The following is a 20,478-nucleotide window of genomic DNA, read 5'->3' on the forward strand; positions in this document are numbered from 1 at the left end:
ATTTTCCCGTTTATAGCAAATGTCAGCTCTGCTGAGGCCCAAGTACTGTAAATATTTTTAGTTTTTACTCACTCCAGAGATGAAGAACCCATTAACATACATAGCTGAAATCCTTAATGATATAATGCTACCAGTGTTCCTATAGATGCCAATGTGTACCTCTCACATTTATGTGAGCTCAATTTGTGCACTTGAAGTGCTGGGAAGTTTAAGCAAGCAGTTAGTATAGTAAAGTGCAAGTTGGAATGGCCCAGGTTCCAATTTTACCTCAGCTATGAATTCATTAGATGGTTTTAAAGCAAGTCAATATTCTGAGCTTCATTTACCAGTATGCAATATGATACCATTATTATCCACCTTGCAGAGCTATTGCAAGGATTATGGAGATAATGTGCATAAAGTACTGGTACTTTAAACACTTAGGAAAAGTACAATAAAACACATTTTTGTGAAATAGCAACTTTCATCATTGGTTCATATATATATAGCAGTTACCAGTTTTAAATGGTTATTGCTCTCTATTCAATGTACACAGCATGGATCGTGTAAGTTAATACTGCTGAAAATGTTTATATAAATAAGAAAGTACCATTAGTAACATTTGCTTTCCCAGACACTACTTGAGTATGCGTATGAGCTCTATGAGGTTTGGCATTTTGGACACACTATAATCAGCTGTAACCAAATTTGTCAACGAACAGAACACAGCAAGAAAGAAAAACAAGTTTAACTTGTTTGACTAGAAGATCCATATGCAGAAGAACATCCCACATAAAACCTACAGTAAGGCTACAGGTAAAGGAGGGAAGGTGCAACAAAAGTCTGCTTAGAACTAAGTTAGATAAACCTAAAATATTTGCCCACTAGATTCAAAACTTTAATGGAGCACAGCCAGAAGAGTATCAGAGCAAGCTCATATTTATTTTTAATTAGGTAGACAAAATGCTAGGAGTAGCCTTAAGTTATCTGAATGTAAATGTAACTAAACTATAAAGTTTGATCAAGGATGATCAAAAGTAGATGCATTGAGATCAATGAACTTAAATTGCTTTGGCCTACTGATTTCAGTGGGTTTACTTGGCAAACACTGGATACCACCAATAATGTTCCCAGCCCAATAAGGAAAAGAATTACACCTCCATTTGTATCTTAAGACAAATGAGTCAATTCATTTCAGATCAGTTGCCCCATAACATATTATTTTCATTTACACATTTGTGAAAGACTGCACTTTTTCATCCTTTTAAACACATGGTTATGAACGAATTAGGATTCTAATCTATGTTAGTAAATGCAAATCAAGAGTCTGGAGATAGGTGATGCTAGTGAAAGAAAAGGATGTGGTTTTGTAAATTTGATGTCAAAATAAGCTCTGAAACTTTTAAAGCTTTCAACTTAAAAAACCCCAAACAAACATTATTTATACTGCTTTGGGCAACAAGGTTTTTGAAGTGGTTTGCAATAAACACCATAAAACTGATAAGGCTTAGATTAGGGCCTGGATGAGAGAAGTATGTATAGCAGGCTAAAAAAATTAAATAGGCAGGCAGATAACTGCAACTGGTTCTGTACATAACAGCCTTATTCCCTAAGTCCACATATTGGTACAAGAATAATTTAGAAATCTAAGGTTTTATTGGAGTCTTTAATTATTTTATTATGCAAGAATGTAATTATAGGTGATATTAGAATTGTAAATAGCCATTTTAAAAACTGTCACACCTTATTATTATTATTTTTGGTTTGCAAAGGTAAATTGATGAGATTTAGAGGCTACCCTGAATAAGATATTGCAGTTCACCACAGGGATTGCACAGAACAGTCTGCACTGGTTCTATTGCATGGCTTCCCATGGGGTGGGCGGAAAGGTGTTAATACGGCATGTCAGTCCTGGCAACTGTCCTACTATATACTAGACACACTGGGTTTACATTTCCTCTAACCTGAGACATCTTTAGAATGAAAGCCAGGCAACTCCCTCACCTCGTCTTGTCTCAATCATAGGACATAACCTGAAAAGTAAGGTGTGCAAGATATACCTACCACAATGCTTCTTTTAGCAGCACAACCTCACTCAATTGTATTAGGGATTACTCCAAAAAAAACATTAAGATGCTGGTCAAATGTACTTTAATTATGCTTCTGTACCAGCCAATTAGCTGTATCCAACACTGAAGCTCTGTTTGGAATACAAAACATCTTCTTCCTCTCTTGTCCTCTCCAGCCCACAGAACACCCTTAAAATATTTTATTTTTAACTTGGGGGCATATATGGGGATGAAAGGAAATTGTAGCCCCATTGCACTAACAGAACTCTGCTTGTTCAGCATTCAATACCCAATCTGACCCACCCTAAACACTTTCTTGGTGCAGTGAATCTTAACAGTGAGTTTGCTATTTTACTCTTCAAGTTATGGCATACGCTGTCATACCATCTCTAGTTAAATCATCAAGTATTTTTCTTGAGGACTTATTTCCCACTAAGCAGACTGTGCATGAAAATAAGATGCATTTATTTTCAAGAGACCATGTATATCAGGCACATCCAACAGGCAGATCGTGATCTACCGGTAGATCACTGGTAGATCATTGGCTCCCCCCAAAGAAGCTCAACAACTTTGGCTCCCCTAAAAAATGATCAACATTTTAGCCCTTCACACCCCACAAAACAGGGCTTTCCTCCTGCCTCAGTAAAGCTTAACTCTGACCTGAACCCCTGAAAAATGGGCCTTCCTCCTTCCTTAAAAAAAATATCAACAACTTTGACCTGAACCCCTAAAAAACAGGGGTTTCCTCCTCCCTAAAAAAAGCTTATCAACTTCAACCTGAACCCCCCAAAAGGGGGTAGATCACTGCCAGTTTTTAACTCTGTGAGTAGATCACAGTCTCTTTGGAGTTGGCCACCCCCGATGTATATTAAAGCTATGTTGCTGTGCAAAAGCAACTTAATGCACAAACTTGAGGTCACCACTCTTAAAAGCTGTTTTTAATTTGGTATTTACCCAGTGCTGTAATCCAGGAGTTGCCTGGTCACCAGTGGGAAGAGAACAATTGCTCCTGACAACTAAGACTGGCAGAAAGAAAACCTTGGCACACCTGCAACACCATGTGGGATATGGGTGTGCCTATGCCCTCTTCATGGGCAACTGGCCTTTTCATACAGAATGGTAACTGCTGCATAATGTTGCACATGCCACCCACCAAGTAGCCAGGGCTGCTCCTTTCATTACATTACTTGTTTGAGCACTACATAGAAATAAGTGGGATGCGCAACAAAATATTGCAGTTTGGAGTGTTCATGTTCAGTGTGCCAGCCACCAATGTATTCTCCTAGAAGGACACTTCATTCCACTCCTCATCACATCTAGTAGCTGCAGTGTATGCTCAGTCCTGACTGAGAAGCGTAAATAAAAACAAATTTAAAAATTATAAACATTTAAATCAAGATTTTATTTTATTTAAAAAGATAAATGCCAAGTTTCTTTTCAGGAAAGTTTAGGATATTAATCTGAAGAAATGGATATTAGCTCTACAGTTAGTCTCTTAGCTATAGCAATGCCTCTACCTGATACATTGAGTTAAGTGACACTTTCCTTAAAAAACTAAGAATAAACAATTTCTAAAATTTCATTATTTACACTCATCCACCAGACATTAGCTTTTCATTTTCACTTGAATGAAAATACCCAGCTCTACTCTGCCCACTAATTATCTGGACATACTTTGATGTCATGGGTATTGCCCCCTTGTTTTGTTACTTTTTTGACAAGTGCAAGATGCAATCCCTTGTTTTAAGAAAGAAACCATATAAATTCCATTTAGTTGTAAATTAACATGATTTAATGGTCAAATATGCACCACTGTGTAGGAAATATATGAAGAGGAAATCAATAGAAAAAATTATTTAAATCAGCCTTTTCCCCATTGCAAATATACACCAATTTAGTCAAACTTAATTCAAGCACTAGAGCTAATCACAGTTTGTCTACATAATCCCCCCTGACAATGACAGAAGCTCATCCCATCACTCCTAGGGGGACTTGCTATATTGCATTCAAAGTGCATAGCAGCAAGGCGTATTGCATTCTAGTCACTCCAGGCTGTGGGCAGCTGGATTACCCATTTTTAAAATGCTAAACAACAGATATTGCTTTAAGAGGAAGTGCTTCAGCCCTTGGACTACCTTGTAAAGTGATCTGCAGGGCTGTGAATTCTGAAGTGGAATCATAATCTGATACAGGTCAGTATCCACCTGTATCAGATTAGAATTATAGAGTTGGAAGGAACCAGAGGGTCATCAATCCAAGAATTTGCTGATCCTTATTGTGATTCTTAATTTTTTTTTATGTTTTGCAGATATTTTTAAGCTGCTGTAACCTGCCCTGAACATTAGACTACAATGGAAGGGCAGAGGGTTCCCCCCCCCTAAATCCTAAATCCAATGTGCCAAATAATGGCACATTACCATGCACCATCAACATTTAGCAACTTGTTACTTCACACCCCATTAGCCACCCTGGATAGCCACACAAACTTCCCAAATAACTGTGAACCCACCACTGTGTTCACTTGGCCTCCTGCATATCCTATAGTAAGATGAAGGCTCTGTGAATGTGGTGGTGGGGAGTTAAGGAAAAGAATATCCACCTTGAATCAGTATGTGGTACTGGGAGACATCGGGAAAATTGAGAGCAACAGTGTGATTATAACTTGTGCCTCTCTGGGCTTGTTCACTGCAGGGTGTGTGGCCATATTCAGTGATGGGAATGGGGGATGGGTTTACCTTTGCATCTGTGTAGCCAGGTATTTCAGCTGGGCACAGTATCTATATGCTGCTCAGAATAGGTGTTAATTACAACTCTGGAAATATTAGCAACACCACAAGTTAATATGCCACAAACACTATACATATCTCACATGCAACTGTGTCTTAGGACAGAAGCCAGACCTATGTCGTATAATTCCATTCCTTAGAGGGACAATGCAGGTCAATTCTTCCAGGACAAGGTACTCATTCATATGATTAATCCACAAGCAAACACACAGGCACAGTCTTGGAGGTTGGAAAATGTTAAGATGGTACCCACTGACAAAATTACTATACTGAAGAATCTTTTCCACAGAAAAGCCTGGGCTCAGGACCCAGCGGGCTTCCCCCTTGAAGACGCCAGTGTAATACCCTAATCTGCTTTGCTGCTGGGAGTTTAATCCCATAGATTTAGGGCAGCATCTGTCCTTCTTTCTCCAATCAGAGCAGTCTGTGATAAACAGATGGATTTAGGCAGCAGGAGCAAAGAGCAGGGAAGGGAAATGCAAGGCTACCTCTAAAAAATGACATATGGAGTAAACCAATTGACAGAATGCTCAGAGCCCACTAAGGGTATCTAAGGGGCATATATTAGATTAGCAGGGAAGGGTGAGGCATCCCTCCCAATATAGTCTTCCTCTCCTCCCCCTCATTATCAAAATATCTATAAGGCAAAGGCCAGTTCAACTCTTTTCATTTGTGGGTCAGTGAGAACACAGGCTTAATCTACAATACAGGCCAAAAAGAGGCTGAAGCAGCAGCTAAAAACCGACTCAACAAACCCTGCCTACTGGCATCAGGCCTGTGAATCATTAATGGTGGGCTGGTAGCTAGAGGCAGGGAGGTACTGTCAGTGTATTCTGAACAGCAGAATTAGGCAATGCAAACACACACCAAAGCTAGGAAGACAATAATCTGCCGTGTATCTACAGAGAATACAACAGAAGTTGATATTTCCTGTACGAGCTAAGGATAGAAACTTGAGCTTATGGGTGAATCCAAAGAACATGATATGGAGCCTTTTTGTTCCATGAGACTAGAGCTATGTTGTCCAGGTGTCACAGTGATATGCAAAAGGATAAATGAACACATTCAAATTATTATATATGCACACATCTCAAAGACACTAGCATTCAATATGTCTACAGAAACAGTCTTAAGGCCAGACAAAACCATGGGAATTATAAGCCTCTTGCAGAGTGAGATAGTAGATGACAATGATGTTGCTGATTCTTGATAATTTTTAAAAGAAGTTCTTATGTACTGCATATACATCACAGGCCAAGCACCTAAAAGATGGGAATTATACATCTTTTACCTAGCATTTACATACCTATATTTTAATGATAAAGCCTTCTACTGTGGAAAAAATAAAAGAAATGAGGGGAAAAAAGTAAGGAGGCTAGTGACAAAATGAAAGGTGGTCAAGGTATTCAAAGTAGACAGGCAGATGCTGGAGACTCCACCCTGTCAGAGGAGGTAATGTTTAAAGAACTTAGACAGGAACTTTCAAGTCCTATCCCAGTAGTTAACCCAATTTATTTTATAACTTTCTCCCTACAGAAGAGATCTAGGTCAGAAACCTTCCCAAACATCTAATGACACAGACATGCCCATCCCGTGTTCGTATTTTCTCTGCTACAACTGAAGGGATGAAGAGGTGACTCAATCGCAGCTCCACATCCATTAGTGAACTGTTTTAGGCCATAAGCTATACACTAGTGAAGTTCTAAGTTTGGCTGTTGCAGAGACAGCTAACAGTGCAAAAGGAGAATAGAAAATAGGCCCTACTCTGAAGAAGTTGGATACCCACATGGTGTTCCTGATCATGCCAGTCATAATTACTGCATTTCTGCTAAATTACTGTTTTGAGTCCAAATTTCTCATAACTTCTTATATGTAGGCCAACCAACATTCAACTTCTTAGAAATTCCTTACGGGTGCCACAAAAAGCTATTATGTTTTGGACAAATGAAAAAAGTTACTCAACCAGCTTGGAAGTGATTGTTTTACATGCAAAATAAAATATGAAAAGTATACATACTTATATGAGAAGACACTTGCCAGTAAGCACACTACTGACATAGTTAGTGCCCATTTAATCAACTACCTTAATGTAGGAGGGATGGTGCTTCCAAAACTCTACATTAAAATCTCAAATTGTGATATGGATGAATGAATTTTTTGTGGCATCAATGATCCATTGGTTCCAACTGTTGTTCACCTAGACCAGGGAAATGGGCCTGGACAATGAATTTCAATGACACATGGAAACTGAGACTTATACTTAATGGAACTTTCTCTATTAGAAGCACAACCCATTCAGTTTCTTAAGATGCCTATGTAACCTGTGTCTAGAACCCTGACCCAATCAGGATCTACCAGTATTAGAGAGAAAAGTTCAGTGGTTTGCTCTTACTATTTTAGCCTTCTAGTTCAGGCATAGGCAAATTCAGCCCTCCAGATGTTTTGGGACTACAATTCCCATAATCCCTGACCACAGCTAGGGATCATGGGAGCTGTAGTCTGAAAATATCTGGAGGGTCAAGTTTGCCTATGCCTGTTCTAGTTTCTAGATCCCCTAAGAAAAGATATGCAAATGGTATGTTTAAGCAAACTGCTTCACTAACATGCTTGCTCAGGTTTTTTTTCTTTCATTTCACTTTATACATCCTGTCCATCATGCATGAATGGCATTCTATTACTTGAACTCTAGAAATTCTGTTCACATTAACGTTCTGGTTTATTATCAGGGAGGGTGCAAAGAAGAGGAAGGGAGAGCAGGTTTCTGGAAATGTGAAGCTGGTACTAAGGCATTTGCAACAAATTTTAGCTCTTTATTTTTGTACAGCCATCAATGGAAAGGCAACTACATAATATATACGAGAATCATTTAACCAAGTACTAGTGTTCTGAAGATTAAAATGAGGCAGCTGCCTACTATTACTGTAAAGATATTTGCAGGCAAATATGCCAGTTAGTTATGCCAATTAAGCTTGCCAGAAGAAATATCAACAACCTCAGATATGCAGATGACACAACCTTGATGGCAGAAAGTGAGGAGGAATTAAAGAACCTTTTAATGAGGGTGAAAGAGGAGAGTGCAAAATATGGTCTGAAGCTCAACATCAAAAAATCGAAAATCATGGCCACTGGTCCCATCACCTCCTGGCAAATAGAAGGGGAAGAAATGGAGGCATTGAGAGATTTTACTTTCTTGTGCTCCATGATCACTGCAGATGGTGACAGCAGTCACAAAATTAAAGGATGCCTGCTTCTCGGTAGAAAAGCAATGACAAACCTAGACAGCATCTTAAAAAGCAGAGACATCACCTTGCCAACAAAGATCCATATAGTTAAAGCTATGGTTTTCCCAGTAGTGATGCATGGAAGTGAGAGCTGGACCATAAAGAGGACTCCCTGGTCCTGAATGGGGTTAACTCTGCCCCTGAAGAACCAGGTGCACAGCCTGGGAGTCATTTTGGACTCACAGCTGTCCATGGAGGCACAGGTGAATTCTGTGTCCAGGGCAGCTGTCTACCAGCTCCATCTGGTATGCAGGCTGAGACCCTATCTGCCCGCAGACTGTCTCACCAGAGTGGTGCATGCTCTAGTTATCTCCCGCTTGGACTACTGCAATGCACTCTATGTGGGGCTACCTTTGAAGGTGACCTGGAAACTCCATCCATAATCTAGCGCAGCTAGACTGGTGACTGGGAGCAGCCGCCGAGACCACATAACACCAGTCTTGAAAGACCTACATTGGCTCCCAGTACGTTTCCGAGCACAATTCAAAGAGTTAGTGCTGATCTTTAAAGCCCTAAATGGCCTCGGCCCTGTATACTTGAAGGATTATCTCCACCCCCATCGTTCAGCCCAGACACTGAGATCCAGCACTGAGGGCCTTCTGGCGGTTTCCTCACTGCGAGAAGTGAGGTTACAGGGAACCAGGCAGAAGGCCTTCTCGGTGGTGGCACCCGCCCTGTGGAACGCCCTCCCATTAGATGTCAAGGAAATAAACAACTATCTGACTTTTAGAAGACATCTGAAGGCAGCCTTGCTTAGGGAAGTTTTTAATGTCTGATGTTTTATTGTATTTTTAATATTGGAAGCCACTCAGAGTGGCTGGGAAAACCCAGCCAGATGGGCGGGGTATAAATTTTTTTTTAAATTATTATTATTATTACTACTACTACTACTACTACTACTACTACTACTACTACTACTACTGGACCTCCAAAACCTACCTGCTGCAATAGGAGTGCTAAGAAGCTGGCAGCTTCCAGTTAAATCCCAGAAGGCAAACAATCCACCCTGTATCAAACTGCAGCTTCCAGCTACATTATAGACAGTTTCATAAAGGTTGGTTGCCAGGGATTTTTCTCAGAGGCCACAAAGGCCTTAACCCCCTCCCCCCACAAAAAAACCCCACACCTGAACAACCCATTTTCATGCAAGATGATGTAATAATTTTGTAACTTAAGAATGTGGTGACTGAGACTGCTTGTTTTCCTCTCCCATCTACATCATCTTCCCTCTTCTTTTATGGCTTTTTAGACTGTACACTGGAGAACAATTGATTTGTAAGCCACTCTGGGCAGTTTTCCATCAGAAGAGTGGTATATAAATATTTTGAATATATAGACATGAAATAATGTATGAGAGGCCCCTCAGAGGCTCTAGAAGAAACTCAAAATGCCCTGTAGTAAGTGTATTTTTAATAAGCTTCCAAAACATTTAAACAAAGGGGGTAGGGTGGGAATAAAAGTGGGATTCCTGGAAAAACCTGAAATTTGCAGGTGGGGGAGCGGAACTGAAACTATCAAGTAAAAAAACAAAAAAATCTAAACTACTTTACTACTTTAAAAATATGAACAGCATTATACATTACATAGAATTGTATCATTCAGTCTATGAAGTGTAAAAGTATTTGTAGCAACATTTTCCAAACAGCAAATATTTAGTCCCAAATGTTAGAGCGAGCTGCGAACACCTGCACCTTAGCATACTCAGTAAGAGTTTAGTTTGTACCCTTGCATTTTGGAAGGTTAATTGTGGGTAATATTCCTACCACAAGACAGAGCTGTCCACTATCACCATTATTGTTTATATTGGCCTTAGAAGTCTTGGTGCAAAGAATAAGAAGTAATCAGGAGATTAAAGGAATTGCAGTGGGGCAACGATCCTATAAATTAAAAGCTTTTGCAGATGATGCGGTGTTATCACTAGAAGAACCATTGGAGTCCACCCCAAAGGTTTTAGAAGAAAATTTTAAAAATATTGAAGAAATGGTAGGCTTTAAACTGAATAAAAGCAAAATGTTAGTGAAAAATATGAAGGAGAGCGGGAAAGAATTAAAGAAAAAAAGCAGGTCTTATAGAGAAAAAAGTAAAATACTTGGGGGTATGAGAAGAGTCAGTAGTTGTGCTTGCACTAATAGGTGAGAAAATGTATTTAGGAAGCCCTGGAAGTGAAATTTAGGTTGTGAGGTAGGATGATGAGAACCAGGACTTTCAAGATAGCTTTCTCTGAAATCCTACCAGTTTCACACACAGAGCCAGCTAGACAGGCACAGCTTTGCAGTATCAATGAGTGGATGAGATGGTGGTGTCAGGAGGAAGGATTTGGATTTTTCAGGCACTAGGGAATGTTTTAGGACAAGCTGAGCCTGTACAAAAGGGTCAAGCTCCACTTGAAAAAGGATGGAACCTGACTGCTGATGCTTAAAATAAAAAATGTGTCACAGCAGTTTTTAAACTGATTGCAGGGGGTGAAGCCAACAGAAGCAAATCTTCCCACTAAGGTGTAAGGGGTATGATTGTTTAAATGGGTACTGGCAGTGCAGAGGCACATGACAGAAGTTCAGAAAGACGAAAGCACCATAGACTAAAATGAAAAATGACAAAGACAGTCACTTAATGCTATGTTGCATACAACTGAGTAAGTGTCCCATTAGTGCAAGGATTTCTGCTTGTGCGTTGGGACTTTCTTCCCTTTCCTCTCATCTGGTGCCCTCTTAATCCGTTCTAGGGATTCCCCCACTACTCTGAATAATATCTGAGGACAGCAAAGAGAGCCATTTACTTAAAAGTAGGTTGGATACAACCAACAAAATTTAAGTGTTTATATGCTAGAAGACTCGAGTCAAGATGGATGAGCTGGACTACTTGGACTTTGAGGAAAATACAGTAATAGTAGGTGTTATGTCTGGAGTTTTAATCCTAGAATAACAGGTGGGTATGATTTTAGAATGTAGTAATCTGATTGGCTGTTAGAGCCGTCCAATCTGGCTTCAGAAGGGAAGTTTAAACCAGCCTATCAGGTGTGACCTAGGGTGTGAATAAAGGATATATAGCCTGGGGTCTGGGAGGGTCAAGCAGGCAAGCACAGACAGAGCCACACCCGATAGGCTGGTTCAAACTTCCCTTCTAAAATTTTACATTCTAAAATCCTACCTGCCTATTATTCTAGGATTAAAGCTTAAGACATAACAGTAGGCATAACAGAAACCTGGTAGAATGGACAGAACCAATGCACACAGTTATCTCTAGATACAAACCCTATAGGAAGGACAGGATGGGGCATACTGAGGTGGTGTCACTCTGTGGCACATGGAGTCCAATAAGCTGGAAATTCCCAAAGGCACAGATTCTTCCTTAGAGTTGTTGTGGGTAGTGATATCGAGCCTCAAAAGGTAATTTAGCACTAGAGAAATGCTGTTGCTCCCCCTGACCAAAATGCTCAATGATCTTGAAAAGGAGAATGAGAAATCAATGGAGAATTAAATCAAGGAGGCATCTAATAGAGGAAATGCTGCAGTAATAGGTGACTACCATTATCACATGGACTAAGTGCATATTTGTTTCTAGATACTCAAAATGACTCTGCCTTAGAACAACAGGTAATGGAACTGAACAGAGGAGTGATGACCCTGGGGACTTAATCTTGAGTGGCCCCCAGGACCTGGTGCAAGTGTAGTTGAATCAGTTGAGAACTGTGGTCATAATACTATCAAATTCAATGTATGTGAACAGACAATTGCAAAAACAAACAAACAAACACAAGAAACAACAACCCCTGAACCCAGTCACATGTGACTTCAAAAAGAGGAAACTTCCCAGAAAAAGGAAGTTAAAAAAGGAAGTTGAAAGGCAAAGTCAAGGAGGTCATATCTACCCAAAATGTTTAAATGTTGTTTTAAATTATAAATTAGAAGTTCAGCTAGAATGTATTCTAGAGATCAAGAAAAGTACACCAGGGCCAAGAGAATGCCTGCATGGTTAACAAGCTTGAATGTGACAATCAATCTCTGTATATTTTGCTAATGAATAATGTTACAAGGTAAGATATTCTGAAGACAGCAAAATAAGCCTACTAGAAAAACAAGATTTTTTTCCTGCTGTCACTCTGCAAAAAGAGTAATCAGCATTTACAATACTATACATTTACTGCTCAGATTCTCAGGGCCATATCCCAAACTAAATGAAAGGCGAGGCAATTGAGAAATTCGTAGCATACAACACAGAAGTCTATAAGATCATAGTTGTGGGAGGGTTCATGCAACTGCTTACCAAATAATCATGAAAAACAACTTCAAGTACTCTTGAATGTAGACACCCCCAAGATCTGTTGAATCATGTTTTTCACTGTAGATAACAGGCTTCTTGGAAGCTCAGCTATTACTGCCTGCCAAATATACTGAGTCACATCTTCAGACCTAGAAGGCTCTCTTTTAATCAACAACTGGAACTGGACTGAGGTATTTGCTCCAATTTTTTTAGTCAAAAAGAAGATTTAAAGCACGCATTCAAGAATCTTGCATCTAGTAACCTGCAAGGTTAAGCATGTCTGCTACAAGCAGCAAATAAATTAGTGAAAGAAAGCTAAATTATATGTGTGTACTGCTGAGGAGCTCAGCTAAATGAACACTACAGGAGCCAAACAATAGTTCTGCCCTCATCACAGCATAGCAGAATTGCATCATATTGTGAATGGGAAACCGTGTAGCACAGTCCAATGACCACTGCTGACATGCCGGCTCATACTAATCATCATCAATGTATTATTAATTACTATTTATTTATTAATTACAGTGTTCAAAACCCCACAGGTGCCAGGCGCGTTTTGCGACTGGCGCAGGTTGAATTATTACCATGTGGAGATCTCTGGATGCCAGGTTGGCGACTAATATCTCCATCTGTCTGGGAGACAGCTTTCTTAAGCAGGTAAGCAGAAGAACTTATTTATTGCATTTACATCCCATCCTTTTCTCCAAGGAGTACATGGTTCACCCTCCTCCTCAGTTGATCCCTACAACAACTCTGTAAGGTAGGTTAAACAAAGAGGCTGTGACTGGTCCAAGGTCATCCAGTGAGCTTCATGACTGAGTGGGAATTTGAACCCTGATCTCCCAGGTCCTAGTCTGACACTCTAACCACTACACCACACTGACTTCCAAGAGCACTTCTGCTATGGGGCAGCTATAAAAATTAAGTGGATATATAAATATGGGGAAAGCAAAATGTCACTTACAGAAGGATCTGAAATATTTTCCATGAGGCTTGAATTTGTTTTATTCAGAATAGCTTTACTCAATGTTTTAATGTGTTGTAAACCACTTTGAGCTTTTTTCTTTAAAATATAAAGCAGTATAGAAATAATAGCTATTATTTTTATTATTATTTCTTCAAACACACACCAATGGCATCTTGGTTTAAGATACCGGTATATAAGGTTAGCTTATACATCTAAGTTCCTAACACTGGTGATGAAGTTGACAGTAGACAACAAAAGCTTATGTCATAATTAATTTGAACTTTTGTATCATCTCAGACACAAGGCTTCAATGGAATAAGTACAGAATCAGCTTAAGTCAGTCAAATGAGAAAATAAGTGATGCAGATGCGGGAGTTAAAGTTATCTTTATACTTCAGTAACACCCTGCATCACTTTTGAAAGAAACTATTAAACTCGTACCCCTATTCCTACAACAATGTGAAAATGCTACATGCCCATCTCAGGTACATGTTGGGAAGTATTTTTTAAAGTATTCTTCAGACACTACATGTTAACAGGTCTTCAAACATCAGGAGTACAACTATGTTGCTTGTGAAACTTTCAATTATGAGACAGAAGCAGCCCTCAGAAATAGAGGTGATGTTCAGAAATGCCATGGAGCAAGGAGAGAATTACATTAAATCCATGGCTCCCACCCCAAATGACTCTGAATAAAACTTAAATGTCAGGAGGGCTTCAATCCTTCTTGAAGAGAAGGATAGTTATGATTCAATTTTAAAATGTTATAAAGTAGGCTAGCCAAAGTCAACTAATCTAGAATTAACTGACTGAATTTTCATTCTGAACAAGCCATATATATGTATACATATTTCTAGCTTATAAAGCGTAGGAACATCCAGTAAATACAATTGTAGCTCTCTGCAGAATGCTTCTATAGTATACTTATGGTGGGGGAAAAGTTTAAATGCTGTACTACTTTTTATGAGTACCTTCTGTGGATCTGAAAATACATACCTGTTACAACAACTAGCCCCATAAATGCCATCAAAAATTGCTTTCCTGTTACTAAGTTCACTGATTATGTATTAAATAAAAGGAGTAACTTAAAGGATTCCACTGATAGAATTCAAGCACATCACATGGAAGTGATATATACATTTCAGACAAGGTCTGCTAACAGTTGTGGTATATCACCGAAGTTATGAGCTGCTGAGATAGCTCTGTTGGTAGAACATGAAACTCTTCATCTCAGAGTTGTTGGTTTGAACCCCATGCTGGGCAAAAGATTTCTGCATTGCAGGGAGTTGGACGAGATAACTCATGTGGTCCCAACTTTACAGTTCTATGATTCTAAGATAGCCTCTTCCTTAAGCATTACTTGTTATACTACCTGGTGAAGAAGTGGTATATTTATTTATCCAGAGGCTATGTGCTAGCAAACTTAAACTTTCTGCTATGCAGCACTTTAAACAATCATATTTTGTATGACCAAAAACTTCTGTGCACAAATCACTCTTCTCGTCCTGTACATTACTTAGTTCAACTTGACTTCACAAAAAACTATCATGGAAAACTATATCACTGTGTGTGCGCAAATGTTTTTAAAAGTATTTGAATCATATACAGTGGTACCTTCGGTTAAGTACTTAATTCGTTCCGGAGGTCTGTACTTAACCTGAAACTGTTCTTAACCTGAAGCACAACTTTAGCTAATGGGGCCTCCTGCTGCCGCCGCGCCGCTGGAGCACTATTTCTGTTCTCATCCTGAAGCAAAGTTCTTAACCTGAAGCACTATTTCTGGGTTAGCGGAGTCTGTAACCTGAAGCGTATGTAACCCGAGGTACCACTGTATTGCATAAAATTATCCCTTCAAGTGTGCACAATTTAGCCATTTTTTCATACACATCACTGCAATTATTTAACATGAAGACCAATAACAACCTCAATGGTAAACCAGGATAACAGCTCATGAGACAATCCCACCTGTGGCTTATTTTCCTGCCCAAGTATCCAAACTCCTTGTATGACAAGCATTCTGTTCAACAGAAACTGATGTTTTTGTAGTATGCCATTCACAATCTCAGATTGCCTATTGCAATTCTCTTTTATAAATGTCAGTTGACATTTTTCACAGCAACAGATTCTGAAACACAACTGACAACTTTGAAGGTAAGGAGGTTTTCAGTTTTTATAATTAATTGTAATTGATTTTACTCACTGTATGATTTTTAAATACACCATTTAGACTCTGGTAATTAAGCAGCATATAAATATGTTAAATAAAACAAATAACAACCAGACAAGTTATTTAGGCTATTTTAATGGTCTCACAGCCTTCAATTAAGTTATGCTTAACAGATATTACTCTATACAGTCAACATATCTGATTATTTTGACTACAAATAAGCCTCCCAAGGCTGAGCAAGCTTTCCCTTTTTATCTGGCAGATAAATCTTCCCCTATTCACCATGGCAAAAAACATCACTCCTCTGCATTACAGGTAGAATTGTGAACCCCAATATATACAGTAACCTCAGTGCTTTGTGCCCAAACTAAGCTCTCACACTTCCCAGCACAGTGAAACATTATTTTATCTACTGGATGTGCATTTTAATCTAGGTTCCACTTACATTTCTTTCCAAGAGGTCCCTATAATAAAAGCTGTAGGAATGGCTCTCTTCCACCAGAGAAAAACTGGTGTAACCTTGGCCATTGCAAGTGAGCAAGATGTGGTGGCCTGGTTTGCACAAACAAATCCTGGCTTAGTAAGACAGGATATGCCCGAGTATTACACACTCACATGGTGATTCTTTGCTAACTGAAAACTATGGCTTCTCTGGCAGTCCTCTTCCAGAATCTAAAGCCAACTTCACTTCACACATAATGGGAAACTATGCTTAACTTTGGCTACCTGGTTTGTTTCCACATACCTATACAGTATTGTAGGAGCAAAAGCAAGTGCATATACAACCAATACCTTTCCCCTTAAACGTATATTTAATATGCCCATAAACATGACTGCAAAGTTCAACAAAACTAAACAAAATTAGTCATCAAATCAGTGGGTTCTGAGTGCCCTGATTCAGATTACCATTTCTGTAAAGTCAGCATAACAAAAATGAGTACACGGCTGGTTTTTTCTATCCAGGAGTACTGGATTTTCTTAACAGCCTCTAGACTTACATGCAAAACTGCCAACCCAGTCTATCCATGCCCCCCTTCCCCAAATACTATATATTTTCTTGACTCACGTAAAAGCAAAGAAGAGTGTGGTGGATCCTACTAGGAAGATTGCAGCCGCTGATACAGGGACATACTTGCTGGGTTTGAATCTCTTTCCAGATGCTGCTGGCATGTTGGAGCTCTGATCGATGATCCGCCCTGCAGCATAGCCTAGGCCCAACTGGAGTCAGAAAGGACAAGAAAATGCAGGAGGGACCTTCAAAAAGAAAAGCAACTGTGCAAAGGAGAGACTTTTAAATCTGTATTCAAGTTCTTGTAGTTAGCTGTTACGAGTCAGATCAGATTTATGAGTCAGTATGATCCAGATGAAAATGAATAGTAGTATGCACAACCAAAGTAAGTGTTACAGAAGACAACAATGGGAATTCTATATGTAGTCCCAAGATTCTTGTGGGGCAAGGAAAATTAAAAATATAAAATGAGAGCTTGTACTCCAATTGAAAATTCTAGTGGTTCAAGAAATTGCGCAGGTTCCTGTACCAGGAAAGTCCTGTAAAAATGTGCTCTTCCTAGAGTAGAGTAGAGATGATCCTCTTCTGAGGTGACACAGAGTTGAAAAATGCAGCAAATGAAGTATCAGAATTGGGCTAGACGTTTTAGTGCAAGAGTGCAGGATGAGCCAAATAAGCACCCCAAGGAAGGTGATCAATGAAAGACACAAAGTATATACTAGGTTTTGATGGTTTGCTTTGTTATTATTTTTGTTTCAGAAAACACATGGTAATTTTGCAATGTAGACTCTGGAACAAGTTTCTCCTTTTTAATCTGTTTGTTGTTGCTCAGCGGAAGGTTATTGTGTTAGCAAATCTGCCATGCTTGTGCACATCATTCTCTGCCCCCCACCTCGTGCCGCAAATGTTCTCTTCTTTTAAAGTAGGAGCACTCTCCCCTGATTTCACCAGGAACTAGGGTTGTCTGGCATTCGTTGTTTAATTTTGTTTATTTCTCTCTTGACTACTAAATCCGGGTAACAGCTGGTGCAAGGTTGAGCTGAAAATCCTTTTCTTTCAAGGGGGAGTAGGGGGCACACTGCAAGGCTGGTCTTGCGTTTTAGTCTCCTTATTTGTTCCCTTGTGTACAACACCAAAAATCCTTCAACAAGTCCAGTTTTACTAGTAAAAATTGAAAATTAAGTTTGAGATTGCTTCATTAATTATGGATCAGTTGTGTCTGGAGTAGACCCAGTTAGAGACTGAGTTTTCAAATGTTTTCCTAAAAATCCAAAATGTAACTGACAGTAAAAAGAAAAGATGCCTGGGACCTCCACACCCATGTCCTAGAGCACTTTGTCTGCTCCAAACTGTTGCATTCTCACGCCCCCTTCACACAAATAAAATTAATCCTTATTCATTCATATTAGCTTTAAAAGTCTTTAAATCGTTTTGCCAACTTGTCATCTTGAGCTTCTTGTACCTAGAAGAGATAAAAATAAGGTTAAGCATTCAAGAGAAAGTGCAATGCAGTACTGATCCTTAGTACAGATCTGAGAGTTAAGAGCCAAAGTACTTTTCCCATATGAGAACCTATAATTATGGGTAACAGTCTTATGTGACTCAGTTTCCACATCTGTAAAACTTGTGAGACATGTTATATTTAGGACACACATCAGGACATATTTTGCACTCGGGGAGCTTCAAACATCCATTAACTCATTCCGGATTTTGAGATTATCTAAAATTATCTATTAATGTTAATAAAACTGAAACCCAAAACCCGGTGGCTTACCTTTATTTTCAGCATATTCAGAGCCAGGACTCCACTCTTTTAAAAAGGCAGATTTACAAAATTACTACACTTCAAAAGAAAGTGTAAGGCAGCTAACTCTTTGTTCTACTAGAATTAGGTGATTGTTTCTCAAAATGTCAGGGTCAAATATTTCATGGCACGTATCTTAAAAGGCAGACTCTTTACTATTATAAAGTTTTTATCCTTAAAATAGATTTGCAGAACCTAACTTTCAGATCTGTTACTTTGCCCATCAATCCTTTAAGCCTCTCCCCAGCTATGCACATCCCCTTTGACTGTATTTCCCATTGGTCAGATTCTCTCTCTTTCCTTCTGAACTGCCTTCTGGATGTTGCTTGCAAGATGATTAATAGCCCTCTCTTTCCCTTGTAGGTTTAACAAATAGATTCCTACAAGCAGGAACCTTGTAGTGTTTTCCAGCTCATAATGCTGTTGTGCATCCCCAACTAATAAAAGAACTCCTGTTCAGCAGCCAGCCTGGATCAGGAACTTTGGAATGCTGGTCAGTGTTGCTCCCCCCCCCGCCATGGGGTGGGGTTTCAGGGAGATTATTGCTGAGCCCCTCAAGCCTTTCCTTACCCCACTATATACCGTATTTTTTGCACCATAACACTCACTTTTTTCCTCCTAGAAAGTAAGGGGAAATGTCTGTGCGTGTTATGGAGGGAATGCCTACGGGTGGCATGCCTAAGGATTTTCCTCCTCTAAAAACTATGTGCGTGTTATGGTCGGGTGCGTGTTATAGAGTGAAAAATACGGTAATACCAAAGGGTTCTGTACTGGTTGCAAGCCCAGTTGATAACTGAGCAGTTTATAACAATATGCAAGGGGGGGGGCTTCTAAGAAGTGTGGTAAAGGGAAAATCTGTGCTTTTTTCTTTTTAACTTCATGCTATTTTTCTGCAGGGGCATCTGGAAAAACACCTTGCCCTGAAGGAAGGGGAGAAGAAAGAAGCTTGGGGTTTCCACCCATCCTGTTCCCATTGTGGCCCCTCCATCATCCAAATGTCATCACATGGATTCCTGTAGAACCAACTTGCCCTGAGGAGACTGGAAAAGAGAAACAGCCTGGTGAACAGCCAACACCCAGCTGCCATAGCAACCCTTCCCCCAAACTGCAGTCACAGTTTAGCTTCTTTGCTACCTATCAACAAGAACATCCCACAAAGAAGGGAGGTGTGATCAGTAGTAATGAAAAACTCATATGAGAAATGAGACACCTGAAGAGTGAACTAATTGACATGATACAGGGAACTGTGGGATTAAATCATTTAACAAAGACGTTTCAGAACCTTAAAACCCACTTTTCTAATTATTTACTAAGTATGATAGTACTGTCTCTCAGAACAACTTTTGAAAAAGAAACGTCAATGATCAGAGTAGAATAAGACTATTGTTTGAGATTACAGGATGAGTCAGGTCCCTAGAAATACAGTAGGAGGTCTGTATACTTTGACTACCCAAATCCAAATAAAATTTCACGAAAGAGCTATTCCCGAGGGCCTAGAGCCAACTATAGGCTGAGTTATTTTAACTGGACCAGACAAAAAATTCCAAGGCCAATAGAAACATAGCAAGAAGGTGTGGTACTCAATGTCTAGGAGTAACTATATTAAATGTGATGATCCCACTAGAATATCACAGAACCCCGCAGGACGGTACAATAAATGAATATGTACAGAATTTTTTTACAATACCTCAAGTTCAAAGTTACCCATCTCCAATAAAAAAGGGAGTCGAAATACAGAGGACAAATGAACTAGAGAAAGGAAGAACGTAAGGGGGGTAAGGCAATGAATCTGTATATAATTTAACTGTACATCCAGAATGTAGCCATTTGGGCTCTCTGGAGCAAAGGGGTAAGAAATGGTGCTAATGGAAATTCCAGGGCAGGCAGTGAGAGAGGACAGACAAGACCTTGCAGACAGTAACTATACTAAGACTATTTACTTATGGAAACCATCCTCCACTGCTGTTTAACCATGCTGATCCCCCTTTGTCTTATTTGCATCTTTTTTGAGCAGTGACATGAATTTTATTTGACCTTCTACATAGCTTTAAATAACTTCCAGGCTTCCTGGTGGGATCTGATACTTCTGTGTCTTACCACTTCTGTGTCTTACCATCTTCCTTTTAACAGATTCAAAGGGTGGGATTAAACTAATG

General features: G+C 39.4%; 2 protein-coding genes across 4 annotated transcripts in view; one reads left to right on the forward strand and one right to left on the reverse strand.

Moving 5' to 3' along the window:
* The window catches only part of TIMM10 (translocase of inner mitochondrial membrane 10), a 238,798-nt gene that overhangs the window by 86,567 nt on the left and 131,753 nt on the right, over positions 1 to 20,478 (forward strand). The gene's annotated exons all lie outside the window — the stretch shown is intronic.
* ZDHHC5 (zinc finger DHHC-type palmitoyltransferase 5) overlaps positions 1 to 20,478 on the reverse strand; it is a 43,121-nt gene that overhangs the window by 12,627 nt on the left and 10,016 nt on the right. The window contains exon 2 of the mRNA XM_053398058.1: positions 16,576 to 17,980. Within this exon, the coding sequence (XP_053254033.1) occupies positions 16,576 to 16,679 (104 nt within the window). The 5' untranslated portion in view covers positions 16,680 to 17,980. The remainder of the gene's footprint in view (positions 1 to 16,575; positions 17,981 to 20,478) is intronic.

Source organism: Podarcis raffonei, chromosome 1, assembly GCF_027172205.1.
Source record: "Podarcis raffonei isolate rPodRaf1 chromosome 1, rPodRaf1.pri, whole genome shotgun sequence".
In the NCBI taxonomy this organism is placed as follows: domain Eukaryota; kingdom Metazoa; phylum Chordata; class Lepidosauria; order Squamata; family Lacertidae; genus Podarcis; species Podarcis raffonei.